This window comes from Nelusetta ayraudi, unplaced genomic scaffold (assembly GCF_046127955.1).
Source record: "Nelusetta ayraudi isolate G7.1 ecotype Tasmania unplaced genomic scaffold, CSIRO-AGI_Nayr_v1 ptg000042l, whole genome shotgun sequence".
Lineage (NCBI taxonomy): Eukaryota > Metazoa > Chordata > Actinopteri > Tetraodontiformes > Monacanthidae > Nelusetta > Nelusetta ayraudi.
Genome location: NW_027466092.1, coordinates 20,585,367 through 20,612,091, shown reverse-complemented (window position 1 = coordinate 20,612,091; position 26,725 = coordinate 20,585,367). Strand labels below are relative to the sequence as shown.

Here is a 26,725-nt window from a genome sequence, read left to right as displayed (position 1 = left end):
TGGTTAAATAAAACCGTTTATTCAACAACTGTCCATTGATAAAAAATAAAAGTAAAATGATACAAAAACTGTCTTGAAAATCAAAGTATCGTACAAACAATGGTTCCAATTAATTCTGGAAAGAAGTAGAAAAATACAAAAGGCACTCCATTAGAGTATGTTGCATATATTTAGAGCATTATTTAAAATCAAAGGGAATCTAATATTCACATTTATGTTATCAATAACCCCTTCTTAAAATAAAAAAAACAAACAAAAAGAAAGCCATGTGTGATTAATGTCCTGTCACTGTGTAGAACACTGCTGTTGCACTTTTTTTAGGATTAGGACAGCAGAGATGATTTTTGATTCAACTATAGAGAATGACGTGTGAAAAGTAATTCAATAAGCCAGAAAGTACAGTGCAAAGACAAAAGAACAGTGAGTGTTTTCAGGGTGTAGACACATGCAGAAATGAATATCATACCTCCGTTAATGTGCCACAAACCTTTTTTAACCCCTTCAATTTAACATTCTCACTAGACATCCTCATCACTACTCTGAAAGAATATTTGTCTCATTAAACGTTCCAATAGCTTAAAAAAAAAAAAGTAGAGAAACAGGAACTTGCATGTTTTTAAAGAGGTCAATACTAGGTTGTAGGGTTTTTTTTTTCAACTTCACACTCCTGCATTAAGAACCAATTTATTTACACAGATCCTTGGGATCCACTTTTTAAGACATTACGAAGACACACACGTCCAATACATTTTACTCCTTTCCTAAATGTAAGCAAAAGAGCTTATGTTTTATTGAACACAACATAAAAACATTCAAACCGACTGTAAGATTAACAGGTGGCATCTGGAACTGGATGATGGTCTTATAACACTGAACAAAAAAATGAAATCAGTTTTGTGAAGGGAAAGAAAGTAACTTTGTAAGACAGCGCCGCCTGCTTTATCCATGTGTGGCGTAATCTCTACTATGTGGCTAAAGTGGCTTTCTCCAGAGACATTCTTTCTGCCTTTTAACTCCAAAAAAGTCCAAACATGTTTCTGCAGACTGATCCGTAGCTGCTCCCCCACTGTGCAAAATTCACAAATCATTTCAAAGCTTGTTTTGAAGTTACTTATAACTACAAAGAGTGAGCTAGCTTTGTCTAATGTAGTCAGTGACAATATCTTTGGCAATCTGTTTCACATCTACCCTTCTTCTGTATTCTCACTGTGCAGAAGTTCTAGCTTATATCGCCTCCTCTGGGCATTGGATAACTACATGTGACAAGGTCCTTTGATGTATTTTTTGCAGTAAACTTAGAGGAAACCGTGCTCATCGAGACCTTTCGGAGTAACTGGGTTCCATTTTGCAGTAGTCTTAGCTGTGGAGTATCCTGCCAAAAAAAGGAAAACAAAAATGTAATCAATATACCAATTTACAAGAAAAAGCTTAACATCCGACACAAACGAGCTGTACCTGATTCTGATCTGCTCCTAAACGGCTCGGCTAGCTGAACATCTGGAACAGGGAGCTTCCGCCCCTCCGCATCGCTCTCACCGGACGACGTGTGCTCTTCTGCTCTCATGTACAGGCCGGGCCTCTTGTGGTACTTGGCCCGGTACGTGTCCGTCATGCAGTTGTCCACGGAGAAGTAGGTGGTAGGAAGAACCATTTCAAGCGGGCGGGCGGAGTCCGCGTCGTCCTCGTGCGGCAGCTTCGGACCGGAGGCCGGCTCCTCGCTCTCGCTGGCCGACAGCTCGTTTCTGTCCTGGTCGGAGGAGCCCGACTTGGAGCTGGCGTCCGACGACAGCCGGTACTCCGCCGGCGTCTCGATCCAACGGCGGAGGGCCGTGTGGGAGAGCGGGGACAGGCCGTTTCTGGGTTTATTCCACGGGCTGGCCTCCTCCCCAGGTGATCGGGAGTGGGCGTCGGGTGAGTCCGGGTAGCTACCGAAGGTCTTTGGGAGCAAAGGAGGCAGGTAGCTGTGCGAGAAGGGCTCGCCGTTGCCGCCGGTGCTGGAGTCTTCCTGCTCGGAGAGCGGTCCGGCGAGGTCGTCCGAGCTGTTCCACTCTGAGCTGCTCGTCTTGGCTAGATAAGGCGGCACTGGGCTCACAGGGCTGCCCTCCAGGTTTTTCTCCCGACCGCTGTCCAGGATACCAGGTGTGTATCGGAAGGCTCTTCTTCTGCAGAAGAAAGAAACTATTTTTCTTTTCTTTTCACTTCAGGTGTCAAAGCATAAACCACCAAACCCTCCATGTCAGGATTGCTTTGTACCTTTGCATGGGTTGACCGGAGAGGACCTTGACATCTTGTAGCTCTGGAGATATTCTTCTATGTTCACCTGAAAAAATAAATAAATAAATAAATAAAATTAAAAAAAAACATGAAAATCTCGTAACTGTTTAAACATGCCAGCACACTGATTTGTAACCAACTGTCACTGTGATGCCTTAAATGTGCAAAAAGAAAATAAAGAAACTAAACAAGCAAATGAATAAATAAATAAATCTAGGTGACATCTGTCTTTTTTTTTTTTGTCCTGATGACTCTACAATGAAATGTATTATCTAACAGGGGTCATAGCGAGGCCCCCTGCCTGGCAGAGAGAGAGGAAGTATCAAAGCAGCCGGTCTGGCACAGCACTACCCTGTCTGCCCCCCCGAGGGTCCCAGTGTACCACTACAGCCGTCTGATCCAGCAAAGTACATGCCCCCCCCCCCCCTCACAGGAAGTATGGGTTCACAATAAGGGCCAGTTAGCCTTGGGCTTGCAGTCCTGACTGAATCAAAGAGACCCTGAATGAACTCAGTAGACAGAAGTGGGGATGCACAATAAATTAAAGCCAATAATAACAGAGTCAATTTCTAAAAATGTATGAAATGTAACCTTTGAAAAACTGTTTTAGATTACTCCGGCTCTTTTTAAGGGAGTGAAGCAGTTGCAGTAATGGTCGTGACAGCCTCATGCTACATGCAATGAAAAATGCTAGCCAACAGCAGTGAACAGCACACTGTTAATGCTGGAACGGTTTGATTGTTTATACTGTTTAACGGTTGTTTGTTTCATTTCCAACAGGTGGCTAGTTGCCACTCACAGTATCACAATTTGGACTGAAATAGTAGTGTGAAAAAAAGAAAACATTTTCTAATGAAACGGAGGAAAAGCCTCCACACCCACAACCAGACAAAAAGTAAGAAATTTGCAAAGCACCTTTGCTATTATTTACATTTAGATTGCAAGTGAAAGATTGTTGTGTGGTTCAAGTCAATTGTTACATGTCTTCTTTACCAAATGAGCAACCCTTTGTAGAGATAATGAATACAATGACAAAAATGGAAATAATGTGATGTCAGCAAAATTCTGTTTATCAAGGATCAAAAATAGTAAACATTAAATTAAAATAAAAGCATCATAATAGACTAATACATATAATATCAGAATAAAAAACAGTCCATTCTATCAAAGTGCATTCAGTCTCTTGACATGACAGGTGATCAGTTGTCAGTTCATGCAATGCATTTTTGATGTAAAAGCTGATTTTCACAAATTGCTTTGGGAAAAATATGTTTGAGACATAAGTCAGGGACTGACGTGGAGCTCCGCCAAGTTAGCCGGGTGGGAGTGATTTACAAGGGCTGAGACAGACAACAGCTGACTAACCGGGGTGAGGAAGAGAGTGAGTGGCTGTGCACCATCTGTGATGTGTCAGCATTACTCCCACCCCACCCCACCATAGCGCACTCACTCTCAAAGCATTAGAGGCTAAATCCTTTGTGCTGGCATGCAATTACGCCGGGGGTCAGACTCCAGAGCTCCCCTCCCCTCCCCTCCCCTCCCCTCCCACGTCCTGCAACACTATTGCATTTTTAAGCCGCCAAAGCCGTGTGGAAATTCGCAATTTGACAATGTGCAGTGTTGGTGAGCAACTCTAACGCTATCAATCTGGGAAAACAAAGCATTTTTGTTTCGTTTTTTCCCCCCAAACGCTCGCATCTGTGACAATCCCCTGTTCTTTAGGTGATGGGCAGAGGGCGGAACATAAAGGAATATGCACTTTTCTTTTCTTTTTTTTGCTGCAAAACATGAGTTTTGGGGTCCGTTTCCACAAAACACTCATTTTGCTGAGATCTGAGTGGCTCTGTGGCTGAGAACAGCAGCGAAAACAGATGTATTCAAAGTGCCCCGTTGTTTACAAGGCCTACTGCAAGCTGCCGGGGGAGCTGCGTGCTGCGATAACATGGCTTAGGCGCCAGAGGAATTTCAGGCTGCAGGCGAATCTGATTCCAATCAGATTCCTTCTCAAATCAAAATCTTTTTAGGGCTGACTGTCCACACTGTTTCTAGCAAGTGTCCAAATAGGATCTGGCTCTGTTCAGACTGAGGCCACATTATTGACCCATCTCACAGGTTTCAGTAGCAACGACGTCGGAGCGGAGGCATCGTCCAGCGCGTGACGTCATATCATTGCGACAGCGGCACTCGTTGCGATGCATGCCCTGTAGCTTGGCTTGAATGCCCCCACAGACTGACGAGCCAATGAGTTTCCTCCTCTGTCCAGGCACTGCTGTTTCTACTCCTTCTTCTTCAGGATTAAGAATTGTGCGTGCAAAGATGTCCAGACAGGTCAGAGGACAGAGATTTGCAGTTGTCAGCCTGCGGGGTTAACTTGAGGTTAAATGTGTTTGGAGGAAACGACCTCTGAACTTCATTAAAAAAAAATACATAAATAAATATAACAAAAATATTGTCAAAACTTTGTTTTGACGCGTTTGTGCACATCAATCCTTCCACGATTCCTTTTTCAAGAAACCACAACTAATGAACTTCAACCAATTAGACTCCGGACAAACTTACCAAAACAAGTCCAGACAGTTGGCAAGTGAAAATATCCGAGACAGATTTCAAAAACAGAAACATTTTCAGCCAAGCAAAGAAAGGCACTTCCAAAGATAAACAAAGTTTGAGCTGTACAGGTCTTGTAACACGAGCCTCTCTCTCACTCAGCCTGAAGAGGCTGTTCTGGCTCTCTTCCCCCCTCCCCTACCCGCTCCATCCATGTCCCTTGTGATTGCCAGCCACTCACGACTAGCGCTAACTAGCAGGGAAGATGACTACTAGCTCTCATGTCAAGTCTGCGGTGGCCTTATTACGATAATTGTGGACTTTATACGTAGAAACCCCCCCCCAAAAAAAACAAAACAAAAAAAAACAAAAAACAAAACACAATAGCACAATAACATGGAAAAAGGCAGCCCATCTACAAAAACGCAAGTTATCCTTTTTAATACAAAGGTCACAAACCTTGTAGAACTTATTGTAAGTAGTTACGGTTACGCATAAACGCATGTTAAAGAACTGAATAATGATTATAGAGATCAGATATAGGAATGGGACAATCCTCTTATTTGTTACTTGTGCCATTTAACCATTTCAAAATCTAAAAATAAACTTTATTACATAATAACATATGATATATTAACTATAAATTATAACTGTGGCACATTTTTGAAAATACTTTGCTTCTTTTCTTTGTCAGTAACTGTTATGTGCATCGTTTTGCATGTATGCAGATGCTCACAGGCAAGTGAAACTTGGAGCTCTGGCCACTCCAAGATCACCGTGCTCATCTGAAAAACAATTTTTAAACGTGGGGATAAAACAAAGGACAGATACGACACAGCTGCTGCCTCCACACCGGATTGGGGAACTCTGGGAAACCTGGAAATAGCTGCAGCGCCTCGTGTTTGAGGAACCACCTCGTGACAGGCCCAGTCGTGGCATTTTACGCACGGCTGGGCACAGCTGGGTGGCCCCCGCAAGCATCTCGTCTGCCCCTTTGGTTCAGGATTAACTCAGCATAGTCCTGCTCGGGGAAAATCAGCTGAACATTTCAAGAAATGTGTTGCCTTCTTAGGTAACTTTTTTTGTTTTGTTTTTTGTTTTTTTGCTGGAGGAAGAATGTGACGGGTGTCCAGGCAGCAAATCACCCTGGCGGCAACGATGCCATTTTAATTTCTCTCCATCTTGTGCAGAATATAAAAATAATAACTGCTGTGCAAACTTGGCAACATGACTCATCACACAGACTTTCTTGTACAATTGTTCCATCACTGAGGATTAGCAAACGTGTTGTGATTATTCAAAGACAATATGTTGATGGATGAGATTAAGTCTGATTGTAATTCAAATTAGGAGCTCACTGAGCATCAGTTTTTTATTATTAATTATATTATATATTAATTTATAATGGTAAAAAAAATAATAAAAGAAATTGACCATAATTCTAAGCGGTGCAGTATTTCCTGTGAGCTCCCTGCACATTTCTCAATGTGCTACACAAAATTTGCACAAAGGGAAAAAAAAAGGCTACGGCTGTTTTGCTGAGGGAACTTATTTCCATACAATATCCATCAGGTGAGGCTGTGACCTTCCCACCAACTAATGGAACAATAAATCAAGGAAAGCGCATAGTACAATCTTCATGTTTCAGATGTGTACAGCACACAGAAGTCTCTGGAGCTGAGCCAATTTGTACTTCACGTCAAGGTAAAAAACACCTTTCCCCACAGCGAAAAACGAGATCTCCTCATTTGTTTCTTGATATTGTGTTGGAATGGCCAAATACTGTTGTGCAGAGTATTTTCAAATTACCGGCTGTTGGGAAAAAATCTTCAGGTGGGGGGACTTAAAAAGTCAGAGTTTCTTACCCGGAGAGAAGTTAGAGTGCAACAAGTCAGCGTTGGAGTCATCGCGTCTTCGTGGAGATAAATGGTCCCTGAAATAGAAGGCAAGATCAGCCATGCATGGTTGAGATTTCACATAAGATCTCCCGCTTAGAACTCATGAGACACAAAGATGAATCTATCATGAGACACATTTTTTTTTATGTATTTTTTTTTTTTTACCTGGTCAGGTGCAGTTCGGGGATGGGCCGGAGGTCCTTGAAGGAATTGTTTTCCACCACAGGGGAGTCCAGGTTTGTGGAACCGTTGCTGAGGCGGTCGCTGCTCTCGTATCCAGACTCCGTCCGCTGGATCTTCCAGTTGTCATTCCGCACTTTGAGAGTGGCCGAGCCCTTGGGCCGCTCCATGTCGCTGTAGCCGCCGCGGCTGTCCGAGTCCAGGGAGCTGTGGCTGCCGCCGGTCTCGTGCTTCTGCTCATCCTCATAGATGGTCATCAGGCTCTTGGGTTTGCACTCTTCTCGGCCGCTCCATGCGAGTTCTGCGGCCCGGTCCCTGGACGGCGACTGACTACTGGACCGTCTATTGGGGCTGTGCTGCCTCCGCTCTTGGCTGACCGGGTGGCTGCTGCTGCTGCTGCTGCTGCTGCTTAAGACGCTGTCCACGTTGAGCGCCTCTCGCATGGGCTTCCACGCACGTGTAGGCCTGCTGCGACTGTTGCCGCCGCTCCCGGGCCGCTCCCTCGAGTCCTGGCTGCTGTCGGTGTCGTACCCATTGGAGAGGTGCTCCAACCTCCGGCTGTGGTGGCTTGCGCCACTGGTGGCACGCATCACCTGCCTGGGGTGAGAGTGGGGGGGCTCCTGGGAGGAGCGCCCACCATAATGAGGGGTTCGCTCGCTGCGGATGGGACCTTTTCCTTGGCTGCTGTAGAGCCGAGTCTCCAGGTGCTGCGTGAAGCCGTTCCCTGGCGGGGAGACGGAGCGGGAGTAGGTTCTGTCCTCGGCGGGATCTGGGTTGAAGAAGAAGAAGAAGGGTACGAAGAAGAAGGGTACGAAGAAGAAGAAGAAGAAGAAGAAGACGAAGAAGAAGAATGCCTTTATCTATACCACAGTTGGGAAATTTGCATAGTTACAGCAGTATATACAGTGCAAACAGTGAATTAAAAATAAATGAATTTATAATGAACATATACATATACATATATATATATATATATATATGTATATGTATATATATATATGTATATATATATACACATACATACATACATATACATACATATACATATACATACATATATACATATACATACATATACATATATACATACATACAGACATACATACATATATATATAAATTATTTGCATATCTAAACAAGTCTTAAAAAATAAGTGTTTTTAAATACCGGTAAGTGTGTTATTGCACCACAGTGAAATTTAAGTGGAAGATAAAAATGTTCTATTGTGTGCAGGTGTACAGCCTGATGGCTGCAGGCAGGAATGAACAGCGGAAGCGCTCCTTCTTGCACTGAGGGTGCAGCAGTTGGTTGGAACAGCAGGGTTGGAACAATTAAGAGTTTCATCAGTTAAAAGTAGGACTGAAGCAGAAGCATTCTGAGCAGTCCGGCATTCAATAATTTCTGTAAACTCAAGGGTGAATGCAGGGTCAGGTCCAGGAAATAGAATTTTTTTTTTTGTCAATTTGTAATGTTTGCCCAGCACCAAAATGTTTGCACACCCAGTGACAGTGGCAGACAGAATGTGTGTGTGTGTGTGTGTGTGTGTGTGTGTGTGTGTGTGCACAACAACCACAAAGGTCGCCAACACTTGCGTCTGCAGACCACAGTGGGTGCAAACACAAGCCGTCAGGAGGGGATTTTCATCTGTGGTCGGCTTGCACGCAGGCCACAGATTAAAAGCAGCACCTTTCGGGGTGGTTTCTTTTCCTGTGTGCAGACGTGCAAGTTTTTCCAAGTGTACAAAGTGACACGTCAGCACATGTTGACAGCATGTAAAGGATGCGTCTGCTCCGCCAAGGACACCCCCCAACAAACACACCTTGCCGTCATGGCCACTTTCAGGTTGTATGGCCAGGCTTCCTTTCAGGAAACCGGGTCTGTTGTACGTGCAACCACACTTGCAACCACAGAAAAGGTACAATATTGCATGTATATATTCATTATTCCATAAGTTTGCGAGGCATCTGTGGGGCAGTCAGTCGGGATGTTGCCACTTACGTCACGTTTCAAATTTAGTTCCTGCAAAGCTAAATTATTTTATGAAAGACAAAGATCATTTTATAAAAAGGGGCGTGTCCACATCAAAGATTATTGGGAAACATTTCACAGTTATGCCCGATTCCTATGAAATCAGTGAAGCTGCTTTAAACCCCTGTAGTATTCAATGCCCTGCAGGGGGAAAACTTTTAACCTCGGCATGAGCCTTGCTGCAGTAAATTCTTCCCACTTGCATTAAGTGCGGAGCCAGCTCCAGCCTTGCCATTCATCACAGCTGCGATGCTACTATGTTTCAGAGCCTGCTGTTTTCAATCACCACAAGAACTGGGGCCTTGAGAGACCAGCGTGGGCTGGTAATGTAGGCGGTTTAGGAGTTTATGACAATCCTCCATTATCACCTCTGGTAATTAATTGAAGTCGGTGATGGGGCTGAAGGAGCAGCTACGCATAAAGCTACTGTTTGGAACATGCACATAGTTTAGGTGGTGAAAAAAAAGGAGGCAGGGACAGAGAAAGGAGACAGAAATACTGGTGTTCAATTGAATCATATTCGCACTTGGTTGGAAGAGAAGCTATTTTGTTGGATCTTCTTGTGTGTGTGTGTGTCAATATCATCAAGTGTAGAAAAGGGAACTAGCAGGCTGAACATGAGGGAGAGATGAAGGCAGCCTAGAGACGTCACAACGTAATCCCCTGTCTGACAAATTGCGCTTGAACGCAATGTTATACAAGAACTCCAGGAAGTGAAAGGTTAGTCTTTTGTGTTCGTTCTTTGGTGCTGAAGTTGGTCCGTACCTCTGTAGCGGGACTCTTGCCGCCGTGGACTGCTCCTGTCTGGCTCCCTCCTGGAGGGATGCAAACCACGGAGTTCTCCTGCTCTCTGGGCCACTTCCTTGGAAAGCTCCCGCAGACGACTTTTGGGATCGCTAGTGCCAATTTTCACTAAAAACAAACAAACAAACAAAAAGGAGTGTTCATATTATTCAAACGAGGAAAAAAACATGTTTCTGCTACTTGAGGTAAATTTAAAGGAGAGCCCCCATGCCACTCATTTTATCCACTTTTAAACTTGATAAATAGCCACAGTGGTGCCTAAGGTGATCACACTGTGATTCTGTTGAACTGCTCCCTTTTCTGTCAATCCCTTTCAAACTAAGGGATCAGATTGTCCCATTTGCATTAACGCCCAACAGGATGATCCAACTGATGTGTGGGTTCACATAATACCATGCACAGTTACGTAGGCTGTTTGTGACAAGATCACATGATCCCACACACAGCTGTACCCTGAAGCTCACAGGTAATTAAAATAGAGTCGTTAGCTCAGCTAATCAAGCCTGTTGAGTTTCATTTCACGTTTCTCTTGAAGCTGCGACACAAAAAAAACATCAAACCGACTTGTTTAAAATATCTTCATCTGCGATGTGGCACAATTGTTACGCTTCGCGGTGGACATGCACACAAAGCTCTGACAGTGAGAAGCAATATGATGTGTGGTTTACATGGACTCAAATGCAAATGAAATCGTCCATCAGATAAGACCAATTTGGTTGGAAAGGAGTGTATTCATGATGTGGTTTTAATCAGGCCGGCATTTCATCTGACATCCAGGTAAACGGACCTGCTGTCAACTACAGCCACTAATAAGGGCACCGCTTTTAGGAAGAAATCTGCTTTTTTGTTCTTATTGCCGTTTTTTTGAGCCCCACAGTCCCCTGGGAGACAATGTCTGGCAGTTCACAAGTTGACTCAGAGTTTCATATTCCAGCTTACTTGTGTCATATTATTTGGGCCACATCTCTGCTCAATTTACACCTTTCCCCAGATTTGTATTTCAGTTTGTGCAGCGCTGACAGAATCTTTGTGACCTCTCTCCTCAACAAAGCTCCATCATCTAATCTCCTTCTGTATGACCCGCAGAGTCGGCTTTGCTTTAAACCACAGAGACATTTAATTATCTTGTCTTTGGCTTGCCACACTTCGCAATCACCCCCGCCTGTTGATGGATACATTTATTTTTGAAGCACTATTTAAAGGTTAAAAACAACATGGAATCGTGCATTTTAACCCAACCTGGAGCGTATTTTGGTCAGGTTTGTCACACAAAATTTGTGTTTAAAACTTGAATCTGGAGCAAAAGATACGTTAAACACTAGCACGTTTCAATCCAATACATATAATTACAGTTACTATATTTTTTTTCAGTATATATTGAGTCAAAAACTCTCAATCATTCATTGTATAACAGCATATCTCCTCCCTACCTGGTCCCCGTCCTCCGCTGGTCTGAGCGCTGCCCCTGCTAAAAGTGGAAGGGGTCTTCTGTTTGAAAGAGCCAGCACCCAACAGGGCTGTCAAGTTCTCTTTTGTAAGCTCCATTTTCTTAGGAACTATAGTTGGAGACTCCACAGCTGCAGAAATAAAGAAGAAAAACAGAAGAAAATGTACATTTTAGACTAATTCAATATTCCAACCAAATGCACAGCCTGCACACATTAAATGTAGAAACAAAACTGAAGACAAAAAAAAGCTACACAGTGCTTTCACTGGGGTTTTTGCAGGATTTATCCAGCTTGTTCCAGCGCCCTTTCAGCTCTGATGGGCAGCGAGCGGCTGCTGCAGCTTTGGACCTGGGGCACAGCCAGCAGGCAGAGCTGGAGGAGGATCTTTGCAGGGGATCAAAAATCAGGAAAAAAAAAACCCTCCCCAACCGAACAAATCCCCAGATATATAATCCAAACAACAACTACAGAGATGTTCAGCTGCTTTCAAAAAAAATAAATAATTACTGCCTCACAAAGGCAAAGTATACAATCCGGGATTCTACCCATTACATTAACACAGCTTTTTGTCTGTTAATTTAGAGTTAAAGAGCCGTTCCAGTATGAAAGCCATGTTTAATCACGTGCTGGATCCTTGTCCCATTTCCAAGCACTGAGTATGTCACACTGATCCAGTTTTGACAAGGTAAATGAAAATCATTTTGATGCTTTATTGGGGTGCAGAACACACCTTGCACCTCTCCATTGGCAGGGCCCTTACTGTGAGGCCGGCCGCTGTGCTGTTTCAAGGCATCTTCAGGGGTGATGGCGCTACCTTCAGGGTCGGAGTAGAAGAGGAGGAGAGGCTGGAAATGTTCTTTGAGACACTTGCTGACCACATCTTTCCACCTGGAGCCAATCTGCAGCAAGAAATAGCAAGGTGTGCTTAGGGGTGTGCATACTTAAGTATGTTGATACACCTGTGAGTGATGATGCACTCAACTAAAATTAAATAAAATATAGTGCATACATCCAGGCAGACCATGAGGGGAGCTGGCTCGTGTTCCAAATGAAATCAGATGTTCTTAAGACAAGGTTAGATTTATCACAGTCGGCACAATTTACCACTTATTTCCCCATGACAGCGGCATGATAAGGAGGTCACCATCTGAGGACATCACCACCAAAAAAGAAAGAAAGAAAAAAAAAAGAAAAAAAAAAGACAACGGCTGGCAACTTCAAAAGCCTCACTTTCATTATGCGGCGGACTAATTTGTGAATGAATCTGAGACACAATTTCATTAGCTCAGCTGCAGAAGGTGCGCCTCTCACTGCAAAGGAGCCATGAGGGCAGGCTGCAGGCAAAGAGACGTTGGTGAGCTCCTTAATTAAGCAAATTGCTCTATGGGAGGAGGGAGGAGAGTGTTGGGCAGAGAAGAGAAGAGGAGCAGAAGCTCAGCAGGGGAACCGAGGAACAGTTTAAAAACAAAAAAACACAATTAGAGGTATGTTTTGGATAATAAGATAAAAAGGATTAAAGTTGGGTCTATTAAGAATGACTGGAGGGCACAAAGTGGTCCCAAGTGTTAATTAGCAGGGGGGAAAAACAAAACAAATGCAGCCTTTAATAAAAATTGAATCCATACGCTTGTGGTTCAAAATGGAACTATTCCCTTTACGGCTGAGGTCTGGGTCGACTTCCAGTTCTCCAGACTTCAGCTTGTCCTTGTTCTATCAGCACTACAAAACCAGTGACCAGGCAGCACAACGGGCCATCATGTGTGGTCCCAAATAAGGTGGAACCTGAGGAGACACGGAGAGGTCTCAGGTCTCAAGCACCACTGAGCGCTGAGACTGGAGGGACTGCACACACAGCACAAGCTGCTGATGGATTGATTCCAAGCCACCAAGACACTGCAACGTGAGCGGCAAGAAAATTGTGAGAGTGGGAGACAAAGGACGGACCGCTCACGCATGCACACTGTGGAAATAAGTCCCATATTTAGGAGAAAATTGAGACAAAAAGGTTTCTGAACGATGGTGATAAAACAATAACAACAACAACAAAAAGCTCTTCCAACAAGCACAGCATCCTCAGCTGCCCTGTGACGAGTAAATCTCTTCATCACTACCTCAGCACTATGTAATGACAGAGTTGGGGAGCAGCAGCAGAAATGTGACTGGGTGAGAGGGATCATTAGCCGACGCTTTACTGCCATAAAAGCTCATCAACCTCGAGGCTCGCGACAGGTAATCAATGGAGCCCTTCTTGGCCAATAAAGAGACCTGGAGGCGGAGACGGAGCCAGTTTAAGCAAAAAAAATCATGCAACTCACCTCTTTCACAGAGGCGTCATCAAACAAGACCCACTTGGAGGACTTGGTGTGGAAAGCGAAGGCACAGTAGTGACGGCTGGTGTAGCAGATCATCCCCACCAGCTGCAGCTCAGCCTTCTTGGCGTGCTCGTCAGTCACCCTGTAGAAGAGCTACGACCACACACGCACACAAAGACATGAAGAGACAAACACCAGTAACTCTTCAGCCTTTGCACAATGCTGGCTGGAGTGTCACTGCTTATGGATCAAAGTCTGTCGCAATGAACTGGCATACACCTGTGAAATTGATTCATTATTCGTTCATAGAAGAAATAGTCATGTAAATATGCAATGGTAATTTTGTTTTGTTTTTTTATTGGTAATGTGACCTCTAGAATGTAATGTGGAATAAATTAATTTCATAAATTAATACATTTCATTTAAATGAAGGAAACACAAACACTACACTAACTACATTTTACTTACATGTGCAGAAAGTTTTGCGAAAAATGTAATGTGTGAAATGTGAAAAAAGATTTAATTTCTTTTCTCATTGTATCTCAAAAAGAATATTCTAAAGTTGCTCTTTTAGGTCTCTAGGTGTAAATATTTAGAAAAAAATCTTAACGTGAATTAAAATTGAAGCACGAGATTCAGAAGACATGCAGAAAAAAGTTTCTCCCTTCTCTGATTCAGCCATAAAATAAAAAGAGCTGCAGAGCCTACATTTTTTTTAGGTGTGTGTGTGTGTGTGTGTGTGTGTGACATGAAACACTTCAATGAATCAATGCTTCTGTGGCTCATTTGTGGGAGGGAGAGGGTTGAAGGTGAGGTAGAGGGGCCTCAAATTCTTCAGATGTTCCACTTTGCAAAGTGCAAGAGGCAGCTGTCAAATAAAAGCTTGGAATACTTCAATAAACATGTTATGTAATGTATGGGAGCGCACGAGCACCTGACCTCCTCTGAACTTCCACAAGTGAACTGAAATGCTCTTTTTGCCTGTGAAGCTCATCCAAGCTGGAGAAAGTGGAGGTAGCGGAATGCTAAGGAAGCGCTGCAAGCTAGTGTCATTAGAACACCACAGACGGTTAAATGTGGCAGAAAGTGTCATTTTTAAAATCTCCTTGGAAGAAGACATGCCTCTCGATATGTTTCGCAGACTTATGGGTTGCAATGTGTGAAAACAAATACACAATTTCCCTTCTCTTCTCTCTTGTCTTATCCATGATATGCATCTAGTCCTCGTGTTCGCTCAGGGGAGCATGCACACACAGAGTCAAGATGAGGGGGAAAAAAAAACCTCCCACACACACGCACGATGGGGAGGGGCCGCCTGACAAGCTGACCTGAAGCCAGCAGGGGCTTTTTGATCAGCGGCATGAGGCCAAGTGGGCACTGGGCGTGAACTGCTTATGCAACGCACCCGACTTACAGTGGAGAGAGAGAAAAAAAAAAGAAATCCCCACTTTATTTCACACATATGTTCACTTGCGCAAGATAAACGGATCCCGCAGCAGAAATAAATGAGAAAAAGTCGCTGGGCGGTAAAAACAGACAGACTTGCAAAGAATTGAACATGTGGAGATGATTATTCAATATCTTGTAAGAAATCAAACTGGCCATGATCTTCTGATCACCTCACTGACCGGCAGCCTTTTTGTATTTTACCGACAGACCAACTAAACACCAGACAAGGGCGTGTAGGAATGTTAGTTTCAAGCTGACTAACCGCAGACAGACTGAGGTGTGGCCCCAGGGAACGGATGACGTTGTCCGTGTGGTCCGACTGGTCAGAGTCCCAGACGAAGCCGATGGTGACGATCTCGGGGGAATTCATCAGGACTTGTCTGATGCCAATCCTCTGCCCACATCGGCTCTGGGAGGGAGAAGGCCGGCGGCGGAAATGAAAAGATGTACCACAAACAGTGGGAACTCAGGGGGAGCACTCACAAAACATTTGTTAATCCACCTACTGGACAGTTACGAAGTTCCCCTATCGATCTCGCCGCTTGCAGTAGCTCCCCAAACGACTCGTGTCTGCGCTGGTGCATCTGTTGACTGAGGGGAGAAGCGAGTGCACCATCAGCAGCGGGAGAGGTGAGCAGATGGATAAAGATTGCAGAGTGTAAAGGGGGCAGAAAATAAAACTGGTGCGTTAGGAGGGAGGGGAAGCGCATTGTGTTCCGAGAGCAGAGCAGGACGGATGGGAGAAAGTTTGGATGCTGCCAGTTGCTCACCAGAGTGCGGTGGTGGAGATGTAATGCACCAGCTCTGTGAACGGCAGCGGGTCGGATGATGCCCCGCAGCTACGGCACACAGACTGCAGACACACACACACACACACACACAGAGGGAGAGAGGAGGGTGATAAAATTAAAAAGACACAGCGGAGAGATTCCAGCGTGCAAGAGTGCCATCGACGAGCAATTAGCAAGTCAGCATGTCGGAGTCACAGTTAAAATAAGAACTTTGGGTAGCGACGCGATCAGGCACACCAGTTTAAATCAATCCCCTTCTGACCGAGGGCAACTACTTTTCATTACTTGCACGATGACTGCAGGATCAGGAAGAACTGAATGAAGAGGAGGAGCAAAACTTTGTCTGTTTGTGGTTCTGCAATGTGCACAACTGCCACAAGGAAACAGTGAGTTGAGTGTTTGTTGTGCGAAAAAAAATGTGTGTGATTAATCGGCTGCTGCTCGCTGCACTGTAAAGTTGGACAAGAAACACTCCTATATTATTCCATAGGGGCCGACCTGGTATGAAAACATGACGGATTAAATTTCTACTGTCTGAGACAGTGATTCATGTACCTCTCAGTGTGTGTGTGTGTGTGTGTGTGTGTGTGTGTGGCAACATTGGTTGCAGTGCTTAAACTGCACCAACTATGAACTAGAATATCTGCAGAAAAGCAGGAATGGCATAATCGACACCTCAAGCGAGAGGTTAGGGAGGCAAAAACACACTCTAAAGTCAAATGAATGTCTTTCTATCCAGACTGGCCCTGCTGTACCCACCTGCTCATAAAGTGACATTGCAAATTTCTGATGCGTGATGCAAGATTTTGAAGTGCACGCGTCCGTCTCCTCAGGCACAATGTGCAGGTGGATCCTCTCCAGGATGTTCTCCTGCCACACAAACAGCACAAAAAAAACACATGATGTTGTTTTGGTTTAAAGGGCCAGACAGACGTCTCCTTGAGCAAACAGGCTGAAGGAACACAGACAAGACTTGAGCTTCACTCTATTTTCGCTCCTCACCTGCTTCCACGCAGTTATACAATATTAATGCTGCAAGGCAGATCTGCAAGATTTTCCAACACAACTCAGCTGGCCTGTCTGTCTGTCGGACAAAATGCCAGCAAAACTCCACGCTGCTAATTGAAATCAATAGTGAAACGGTCAATGTGAAATCAAGAATTAAGATTGTCTGTAAATGCTAAAAAAAAAAAAAAAGAATCTGTTATTCATGAATTTGTGTGAGTGGAGGCCACTAAATGCAACATGTGATAGAGAGCTTGATGTTCCGCAGACACTGAAGTATTTCTTTGTTGACGCGTCCCGTTAATTGGATGCCTCTATGCTGTCCGGGTGTTCGGCAATTGACAGAAAGACACCGGAACTCAGAGAAGAAAACAATCGGACTGAAAGGCGACAAATGGCGGTAAAAAAAAAAACACAGCAGTCCACCTTTAAGGAACACCGCCACTAGAAATGTGGGTTGAACAGTGCCTCATTGTGCCAGCAGGAGCAGAAAACCTGAGACTGATTGTGGGAAGGATGCATGAAAGATTCTTCAGGAAAATCAGTCAGCGCAGAAATGATGCCACATAATACAGCGGCACCACGCAGCAGGGTTCAAATGCAACACCCACCCCCCTCCGACGCTTATGTAACCCGTCATGATGAAATTTCACAGCGATGTGGCAGGGAGTGAAGGGAGGGACAGAAGCTCTTTCAGTGACCTCGCCAAACAGTTTGTTGCAGTGCATTACCCCAAACTGTGCGGCAGGGAGGGTAACACACACACACACACACACACACACACACACACACACACACACACACACACACACACACACACACACACACACACACACACACACACACACACACACACACACACACACACACACACACACACACACACCCTCCCTCCCTCCTTGGGAAGGGGCCCCGTTGCCACAGGAACTTACGAAGCACTCTGCGGCGTCGTCCATGTAGCCCAGCTGGAAGCGGTGCTCGTCCTTAAAGGTCTCTGCCAAGGCGACGCGCAGTTTATCAGAAGGCAGGGCGCGCTCCCGACTGCGCTGGAACTGGAAGAAAATAGCCTGGAGAGGAGACAGCAGGGAGAGTTTGTCTGTCTGCGTCAACCCTTTTTAAGATAGCAAAGCCATGTGAGCCGAACGGCAGCCGCAGCCATGATGGCGGGGCGGGGCGGGGCGGGGGGGGGAGGAGGGAGGCCAGCGCTCGTCGTTCACTACCTTCAATTCGCAGAAGATGCAGGACTCGCCCAGGCAGAAGTGTCCTGGCAGCTGCCTCAAGCTGCGTCTGAAGATGTCCAGGTGCCAGAGAACCTGTGAGAAGGACAGAGAGGAGACGGCTGCGTCGACGATCCTCCTGTGACATGCGACATTACAAACAACGACGCGGTCTCCAGGGTCACGAGGATGAGGAGTGGGTGAACTCGCCTCACAGGAACACGAGACTGGGGGCGGTGATCATCTTCAACCAGCTCATCAGTGCTCACACTCTGAGTCATGGTTGCCAATGGTGACCTCACCCCAGGGCACTACTGAACTAACTGACCACGCCAGTGTCCCAAGAGACAGGAGCCACAGTCAGCAACATGGAAGAATCTATTGCTGGGAGCCGCTGACTAACTCAAACCTTTTGTGTAGTAGGGTGAGAGATGGTGTGCCGCTTTTCCAGGAAGACAAGCAAACCAATAAATAAATTAAAAGAAGATCCTCCCAGAGCGCCATTGACTCTGAACAGACAGCATAAAGGTTTCATTTCTCCGAATCATCCCCAAGAGGGCTGTGGTTCCTTGGCAACCCAACCAAACAACGGGCAATGTGTTTTGAGACTTGACTTGTGCCAAAAACAGTTTTGGATTAAAAAAAAATAATCATAAAAAATACTTCTGACTCACCAAATATCCGGAGGCCATGTCCCAGATATTTTGTTTGATTCTATTCTTGTGTTGTTAACCAAAAAGGGGCCACAGTGAAGTGCAATGCAGCACAGAAATTAAATCCAAAACTATTAAAATGTCAAAGATACAGATGATTTACCAGAAAAGTACCAAGACACCGGACATTCATTCCTTCAGCCTTGGTGGGTTGGCACTATGATGAGCTTCTGTCTTGCTGCAAAGGTTTGCTAATCTAGCTTGCTGCCACCATAGAGAGGCTTACTTTTCAAAGCCAGATTTCTAGGTCTTTCTCTGGCCTGCTCAAAAGTCAAGAACTTGAAAGAAACAGCCCGCCTAGTTTGGTTACTTTCCCAACCTTCAAATATGTTGCTTTGTCACACATACTGCCAAGATATTTTGAAGAGTAAAAAAAAAAGGTAAAGGATAAATCAGCTTTTGGCTCTTTTCTGTTTCAGACTTGGGTAAAACCCCAGCATGACACAGAAGTAACCCAAGCCACATCAGATCAAAGCAAGGTGCTGAACTTACCTGCACCGCACTGTTGAGGAAGCAGCTGTTTTGGCCAGGCTCATTCAGCAGTCCTTTGGTGGGGGCCAGGGACAGCATGCTCCCAGGCTGGTAGGACTTCCCCAGATTGCCCCCCTGCCTCCGGAATAGTCTCACCAATGCCATTGGATGATAGGATCTGCCTTTTGACAGTGGAACGTAGCAGGGGGGTGGGGGGGTGCAGGGCTGTGATCCCGCCTGACCCTGATGGAGCAACTCCTGAACAGTCCGGGTCTAAGTTATTCCTTGAGATGCTGCTGCTGCTGCTGCTGCTGCTGCTGCTGCTGCTGCTGCTGCTACTGCTGCTGCCCGGCTACTCATTAGCCTCTAGTCCACGTATGCTGGTCATATTAAAGTTCCTTGTGATGTCTGCTGATGAAATTCCTTTTTTAGAAAGTTACAAAATCACCAGGTACATGAAAAAAAAAAATTCAATCCAAGTCACTGTTTAAGTAAACCTTTAAGGATCCGAGGTCTGATGTTTGGGATAAGGTGCCTTTTGAGGGAAGCAACTCTGCTCATTCATCCTGCAGTCATGGGCAAAAAATATTTAGGTCTGCCTTTCACAGGGACTTATTGCACAGCCCAGTTGGCAAGTTTTGCCACATGGCCCCGACTTTATTCAAAATATTTCCACCACTGGCACTCGTCCCTTTCAGAGGATCATCGTAAAGTCGTAAAGTTTTATCCGGGCTGGCCAGCAGACACGGCAGGCCTGCGTTAAAGGGAGAGAGAATGAGACCATCATGAAGCATTTAACCATCACAATAACACCATTGTTTTGCAGTGTGTTTTAGGGCTGCTATATTTTGCTGGAACATTATTAATTACAACGTTAATTTGCCATTTGCTGGATCAAGCATCCTTTGTTGTAAAGTGGGCCATTTTCTAGCAGCTATACGGAGAGAATAAAGCCCCCGTGGAAGACGGTCTCACGGGACGCTTTTCTGCTTCTTTTTTTCATCACTTAAATTTTGGCTTGTTTGCTTGATTGTGATTAAAATATTTTTTAGAAGTGTTTGGTTTCAGACAGGCCAAATAGATATTAAAATCATGATAATCATCAGCAGGAGTCATAGGATGTTTCACACCATTTCCTCTTTATAGTTAAAATTCAAATAAAAAAAAAAAAAAAAGGAAAAATACACCCTTTGCTTTAAAGTATGTCAAGTCGGCCTTGCAGTTGTTTTCAACATGGTGAACAATAGGAAGCAACCAAGAGCTATTGAGAAGCGACTCAGATACTGTGTCAACTCAATACGCACCCTGTTTTCATGCTGCTTTGTGGCTTCAGATGACTGTCTGGGCCAAAATAATGTTCAACGTCAGCACCCCAAACATTTTTCTTTTTTCGCATTGGCACACTGGTTTACACTGGTCTATCATGCTTTTATCGAGTCTAGAGAACAATCGTGAGATACAAGTCTGACGACAGTCCAGAGAGCTTGCACAGTGGTGGTGAGAATTGCCAAAAGTTGGAAGAGAAAGCCGGATCAGAGGTCAATGGGAGGTCTGACGGATGAATATATCTGAGCTGAGAGGGCGAATGTCGTCTCGGCCAGCCATAGCCACTTTTTCAACAGTATAGTCCCCTTGATTATCATCCCGGCGAATAACCAAACTTCCTCTTGAACCACAGTCATGCAATGCAAATGCACCAAAAAGTAAACAATGAGCCAGAACTTCTTGCACGGGATGCGGTGATTCATCTTTTTACTCCTAAACATAACAAAAGAAATCTCAGCGAATGACTCCCAAAGATGTTTACACTTCGGGTGAGGACAGAAAAGAGAGAGAGACAGAGAGGGAGGGAGGGAAAGAGAGAGAGACAGAGAGGGAGGGAGAGAGGGAAAGAGAGAGAGACACAGAGGGAGGGAGGGAAAGAGGGAGAGAGAAACACAGAAGGAGGGAGGGAGGGAAAGAGAGAGACAGAGGGAGGGAGGGAGGAAAAGAGAGAGAGAGACACAGAGGGAGGGAGGGAAAGAGGGAGAGAGAGAAACACAGAAGGAGGGAGGGAGGGAAAGAGGGAGAGAGAAACACAGAAGGAGGGAGGGAGGGAAAGAGAGAGACAGAGGGAGGGAGGGAGGAAAAGAGAGAGACACAGAGGGAGGGAGGGAAAGAGGGAGAGAGAAACACAGAAGGAGGGAGGGAGGGAAAGAGAGAGACAGAGGGAGGGAGGGAGGAAAAGAGAGAGAGAGAGACACAGAGGGAGGGAGGGAAAGAGAGAGAGACAGAGGGAGGGAGGGAGGGAAAGAGAGAGAGACACAGAGGGAGGGAGGGAAAGAGGGAGAGAGAGACAGACAGAAACTGCCCTACTTTGAACAAGACGTTTCCCTCTTGTAACGCTCTCCAGATCCACAAAAAGTTGCAGCAAAAAGAACAAAAAAACCAGTTGGTTGACATTTGCGTCGCGGCATTTCAAGAATCTTCAACAGACGACGAAGCTTCGGATGATTCTGCAACGTCAAGCTTGGCGTTTTAGCAGCCGTCGACGCATGATTCATCAAAACATCGAAACAACATCTCCACTGCCGCTGCAATCACTTAAGCTTACTGCTGCTTAAGAGCTGCTGTTTTTCGGATTAGTTTCTGGGGCTGGAAGGGGCAAGTGGAAAAACTCCATGGTGCACCTAAACAGCCCAACTCTACCAAAGGCGAACAACACATTCACAACCTGACGAGTCATCCAAACACGGGCCAAGACACACGTGATGTAGCATGTGATGAAACACAACACCTTTTGTTCATGCAATAATTACTGCAGAGGTGGTGGAATTAATGTGATTGCTGCAGAAGATGACAACAAAATACACATCATACACATCATACATCAACACTGATGTTATTGTGATGATATTATATCAATCATATACTCGTATAAGTCCACATTTAATGGCACTGTTGAAAACAAATACAAAAAAACGCTGCCAGCTTCGCTCACTTTCTCATCTCAAATAATAATCAAACTAAAGTTGGCAGTGCTGACAACAAATGATTGATTTCACGAGGTAAAAAAGAAAAACAATGCTTTGTTGTGTTAAAGGTGAAGACATCCGTCTATCAAAAATATATTTCCTTAAGCACTGCCACTGATGTTTCCTTTACGTCTTTAACTACTATGATGCACTCACTGCTTAGAAATACATCCACATAACCCTTGCAACCATAGCGACATTAATTAAACATTCCAGGTTTATGAGATTACGCATGACACCTTTCATCTGACGACGTGGTGTCACAGGGAACCTCTGTGCACTTTCCACGCTGCAAGTCAAGCAAATAATTTTAGACATGGACCAGCTGACTTACAAAGTAAGGGGTCAAAGAGGTGCATTGCATAAATAACCAGTATGAAAGCAGATGAGGGTGATGAGCAGGACAGAAAAGTGTTCTCCGTCTGCACTGGCAATGCAGACCTGCACATTCTTGGTGCCTTTCCTGCTTCTCTTTTTGGTTGCTGTTTTTTTGTTTGTTTTGTTTTTTTACTTAAGAAAAAGGACCAAATGAAAAACATATCTCATAACTGAAATATTCACTCAATCAGAAGTGGATTATTTATTAATAACACACTCCAGATTGAGCTCATCCTCATTACTGTTTCACAGGTTAACATTAACATGTCATTTACATGACCTCATGTTCGTGACAGCACTCTCTGTTGGCCCTGTGTCTCACCAGAGATCAATTTGTTTAGAGTCACTGGGCTTCAAACAATGGCCAAGCACATGTTCGATCACATACCAGTGCAGGGCTAATAACATTATAAATCCCTATGGGGAAAATCAGGCCACATCTAACAAAATAAAATAAAAATAAAAAATAAAAATAAGCAAAGTAATTACAGAGCAGAAACTCAAGTTTCTCAAGTATTTCATTCTTAGCTCTTAACTTATGTCTCAATTGATTCTGATTGGAGACTGGACACAGAAATGGAAGCTGAACAACAGACTACGACGCATAAAGATAAGGGATTTGTTTTTTTACGCTCAAACTCAAACTCCGCAATACAAAAGGAGGACTTTAGTTTTAAACAATGAAGCGGATTCAATGAAAAATAAAGTTGTTCTACTTTTTCCATCTCAGAGTCAGCAGAACAGGAACTTCCAGTCTTTCTTTATAAACAAAGCTTTTCTCAGACATGTTAAGCACAGGCAAGGGCTTTTTCTGCACCTCTCCTTTTGGTCAAATGGGAAAACACTATGGCCATGATTGCAGAGCAATTAGCCAAAGAGCGGCTCATGTGAAAACACCTTCATCAGCCTGAGGGGAAACCTGTCATGTGTTGTGTGAGGACAAGGACAGGTGGACACTCTAACTGATCTACTCACTAATTTATCTGTTAATAATTCAGTGATGAATCGCCTCATTACAGGTGATGTAACTGATCCATTGCTGTAGTTCAATTCAAAATAATGGCACAAAGAACTGCAAGTGAAAAAAACCTGACCTGAGAAAAAGGTAAAGATGAAAGAGGATAAAACTGTCTTTGTTGGAACAATTTAGCTCACAGGCTGACTTTGAAGCCGATAATACTCTGCCCACCACACACACACACACACACATTTTAAATTTTAATCCAACTCCAATTTATTTTTGATGTAAAACAATTTGCCCCTCAGCGCACCACAACTTTCTGCTTCTAAAACCTTTGGAGTTCAAAACTTTTTTTTTTTTTAATCCATTAAAACAAGAAATATGTCTGAAACACAAATTATATCTTGTTTAATCTCTCACACACCTCAGAGCCGACAGAAACTTGCTAGATCCGAGTCACACGTGAACGTGACACAGCTGCAACATAAGATGCATTTAAAAATTAAACTCTGCTGTAGCTGCGGTTTTGTTTCAAGGTGAAAGATTTCAGATAGAGGCGCAGGGACTGGAGTGTGTTTTGGTCTCAGAGTATCCAGTTATAGATGATGTTTTAATCATTTACTGGGACACGGAGACACATTACAAATGCTGAACAAATGTTTGTTTTTTTTCCCTGTCTGAGGTATGGTTTTTAGAAAACTGCAGCTGTAATGCAAGTGTCTGAGAGCTTCTGACTCGTGGCAAACAGAAGAAGCAAGTTACATTTTTACAAAGAAGTGTTTCGCTCACCAGCTCCCACTCGTATTTCCCCTTAATCTAACCTCTTGTCTGAAGGAAGGGAAGTAGCTTTTTTTTTTTTTTTTAGTTTAAACCACTGACTCCTTCTCTCAGACTGTTTACTACTTTAATTATAAGTTGAGGCTGGGAAAAAAAACACCACAGTCTCTAAGAAGAAGCAGTAAAAGAGACTTCAGGCCCTGACACACCAACGGACCCGGACTGTAAAATTCCCTGCGGACTACAGACGTGGTTTGAAGCCTTCTGGCACACAATGAAGCAGCCGCTTCCTGCATGCCGCTTCCTGCTTTGCGAGGGCTCGCCGCCTTCCAAGCACACGGTCACTGCGTTCAACCCTGTGAAAGTGAACAGGTCACCCACACCTCATGAGTCACCCGGCATTCATTAGTGTGTCCCCAGAGCGGAAAAAGACGGGGCGAACAAAAGCACGCTGCTGAACAAAGTGAGTGAAATATGACATCCTCCACGCCGCTCTCACAATTGCTTCCTTAATGTCCCTCCATTGGAACCGCAGCACTTCACCTAATATCCCTCCCAATATCATCACATTATTAACTTTCGAGCTAACTCATTCTGTGAACTTAAAATGGGTCTCGATATTTAACTGAAGGAACACGTATGCCTTGCTCTTGCGCAATGTTTGCAAGCACACAGCTCCTCAAAACTGGTTCTTCTGCATGCCTCCATATCCATCACCAACTTGAGTCCTGAGGGGGAAGGTTCGCCACAGTGACACACACACACACACACACACACACACACACACACACACACACACACACACACACACACACACACACACACACATTAACATAAAAGATGAGTGTGTGGTGTTTATAGGGCCGATGAGCTCACCGCTCCATCATCATAGAGCGTATGGGACTCAGATCTGTTGCTTGGGGGTCTGATCACGAGAATGAAATAAAACTGGCCGGTTCACCGGGTACAGCGGCGGATGGAGGGTGGCCGCATGAGCTGTTATAAAACTGACCAATTGCAAACCTGTGTGTGTAAAGACTTACGCAATATGAAACTCTCCTCAACACCAAACTAATTAGCTAGCTTAGCCTAGACTTACCTCATGCATTCAAAGTAGCACAGCACCATAGACTAATGATATGCTATGACATAATTGAAAACATGTTGAAACAGCCAGAATATGGGGAAAACACTGTTCCCAAACAAAATTGCAAGAAGCTTTTATTTATTTTAAATACCTAACAACCCATTTTACATTTTTAATAGGGGGGAAATATACTAGTCAAGTCAGCTGACAAAACAACAAAGTACGAGAGAAGAGGGTGCCAAAAATTAAAAGAAAGTTAGCCGAAATGCCCCTTTTAATAGAACAGGGGTATTTTTAAAGTGTATTCAAACTACTTATTTGTTAAAAGGCATGGCAATTATGGTGATGTTGACGGAGTTTTGAGCTAATGCTAGGGCCTAGCCTCCTTCTGACTTACCTGATCTCCAGGTAAGGCAACGCTTCCGCCCCGAAGTCAACGCTCCAAAACAAACTACCGGAAAAGTCTGAATAACAACATCTATCAAACTCGGAAGGGTGAAAAGGACCACTCACCTCTGCGGGAGAATAATCCAACAAGTGCAGCAAAGGAACCCTCTCCGCTGGGAACAGGGAGTTGAAGTATTTCGGAGGAGTTTCGACAGAATCCCCGGGTACTGTGTGTCGTTCACGGCCGAGGCAGACGGTGGGAAAAACTAACGAACCTCCGAAAAAGTCTTCCCCTCACGCCGCCCAAAAACTTCAGCCTCTGCCTGTCACTTCTGTCGTGTCGTAAACCTCTCGCGGAAATCCCACGGGGAACGGCGTTCTTCCACTTGCGATGTATTCCGACTTTGGTTCCGCGACGGGCGAGGAGGGATCTTGCCGTGACTCGGCGAGGTGCTCGGCGGCGGCGGTGAGCAACTGTTCTCTCGCTCGATTTCGCCACCTGAAATACTGGATTAGAGACGTTTTCGGAGCCCGAGATGTCAAACCCCGCCTCTTCAACTGTGTGTTTACTGCACTCTGCCATGCTACTGTACACCGCGCTGCCACAGCTACAGCACACACGCGCGCCCGAGCACGCACACGCGCGAGGCAGGCTTGCTGGCAGGCTCGTTAATGTTCCTCCCTGGTGCAGGAGGTCTGCAGTTTGCAGCATCGGGTGGGTTTTCAACTCTCCCCTCACCGTGATAAGCACCAACTCCAGCCTTCACAACAAATAATTAATAATGACTTATGATTGGGGCAAATTTGAACGGAATAGTATTGCATTCGGATTCCGTTGCCTGGTTTCAAAGGAGGCAAAGTCCAGGAAGGCTGGTTGAACGCGTTTGCAAATGAGGTGTGCGGTGGTACAGTGTTGTGGTTAGTAATGGATTAGACTGCGTTTCGGTGAGTTAAACATCGATCTGTTAAAAAAAAAAAAAAAAA

The 26,725-nt window shown here is 44.6% G+C and overlaps 1 protein-coding gene across 1 annotated transcript; it reads right to left on the bottom strand.

Annotated features, from left to right (window-relative positions):
- usp53a (ubiquitin specific peptidase 53a) lies at positions 1–26,383 on the bottom strand. Its single transcript, XM_076035426.1, has 18 exons — positions 25,868–26,383; positions 19,494–19,891; positions 19,159–19,457; positions 17,957–18,049; positions 17,669–17,803; positions 16,491–16,601; positions 15,711–15,793; positions 15,447–15,531; positions 15,203–15,349; positions 13,495–13,644; positions 11,910–12,078; positions 11,162–11,308; positions 9,693–9,839; positions 6,885–7,668; positions 6,687–6,754; positions 2,254–2,320; positions 1,456–2,162; positions 1–1,372 (listed from the first exon to the last, which is right to left on the bottom strand). Exons 3-18 carry the CDS (start codon positions 19,300–19,302, stop codon positions 1,296–1,298), a joined length of 3,114 nt encoding a protein of 1,037 aa, XP_075891541.1. The 5' UTR covers positions 19,303–19,457; positions 19,494–19,891; positions 25,868–26,383; the 3' UTR covers positions 1–1,295.
- Positions 26,384–26,725: the final 342 nt, after the last annotated feature.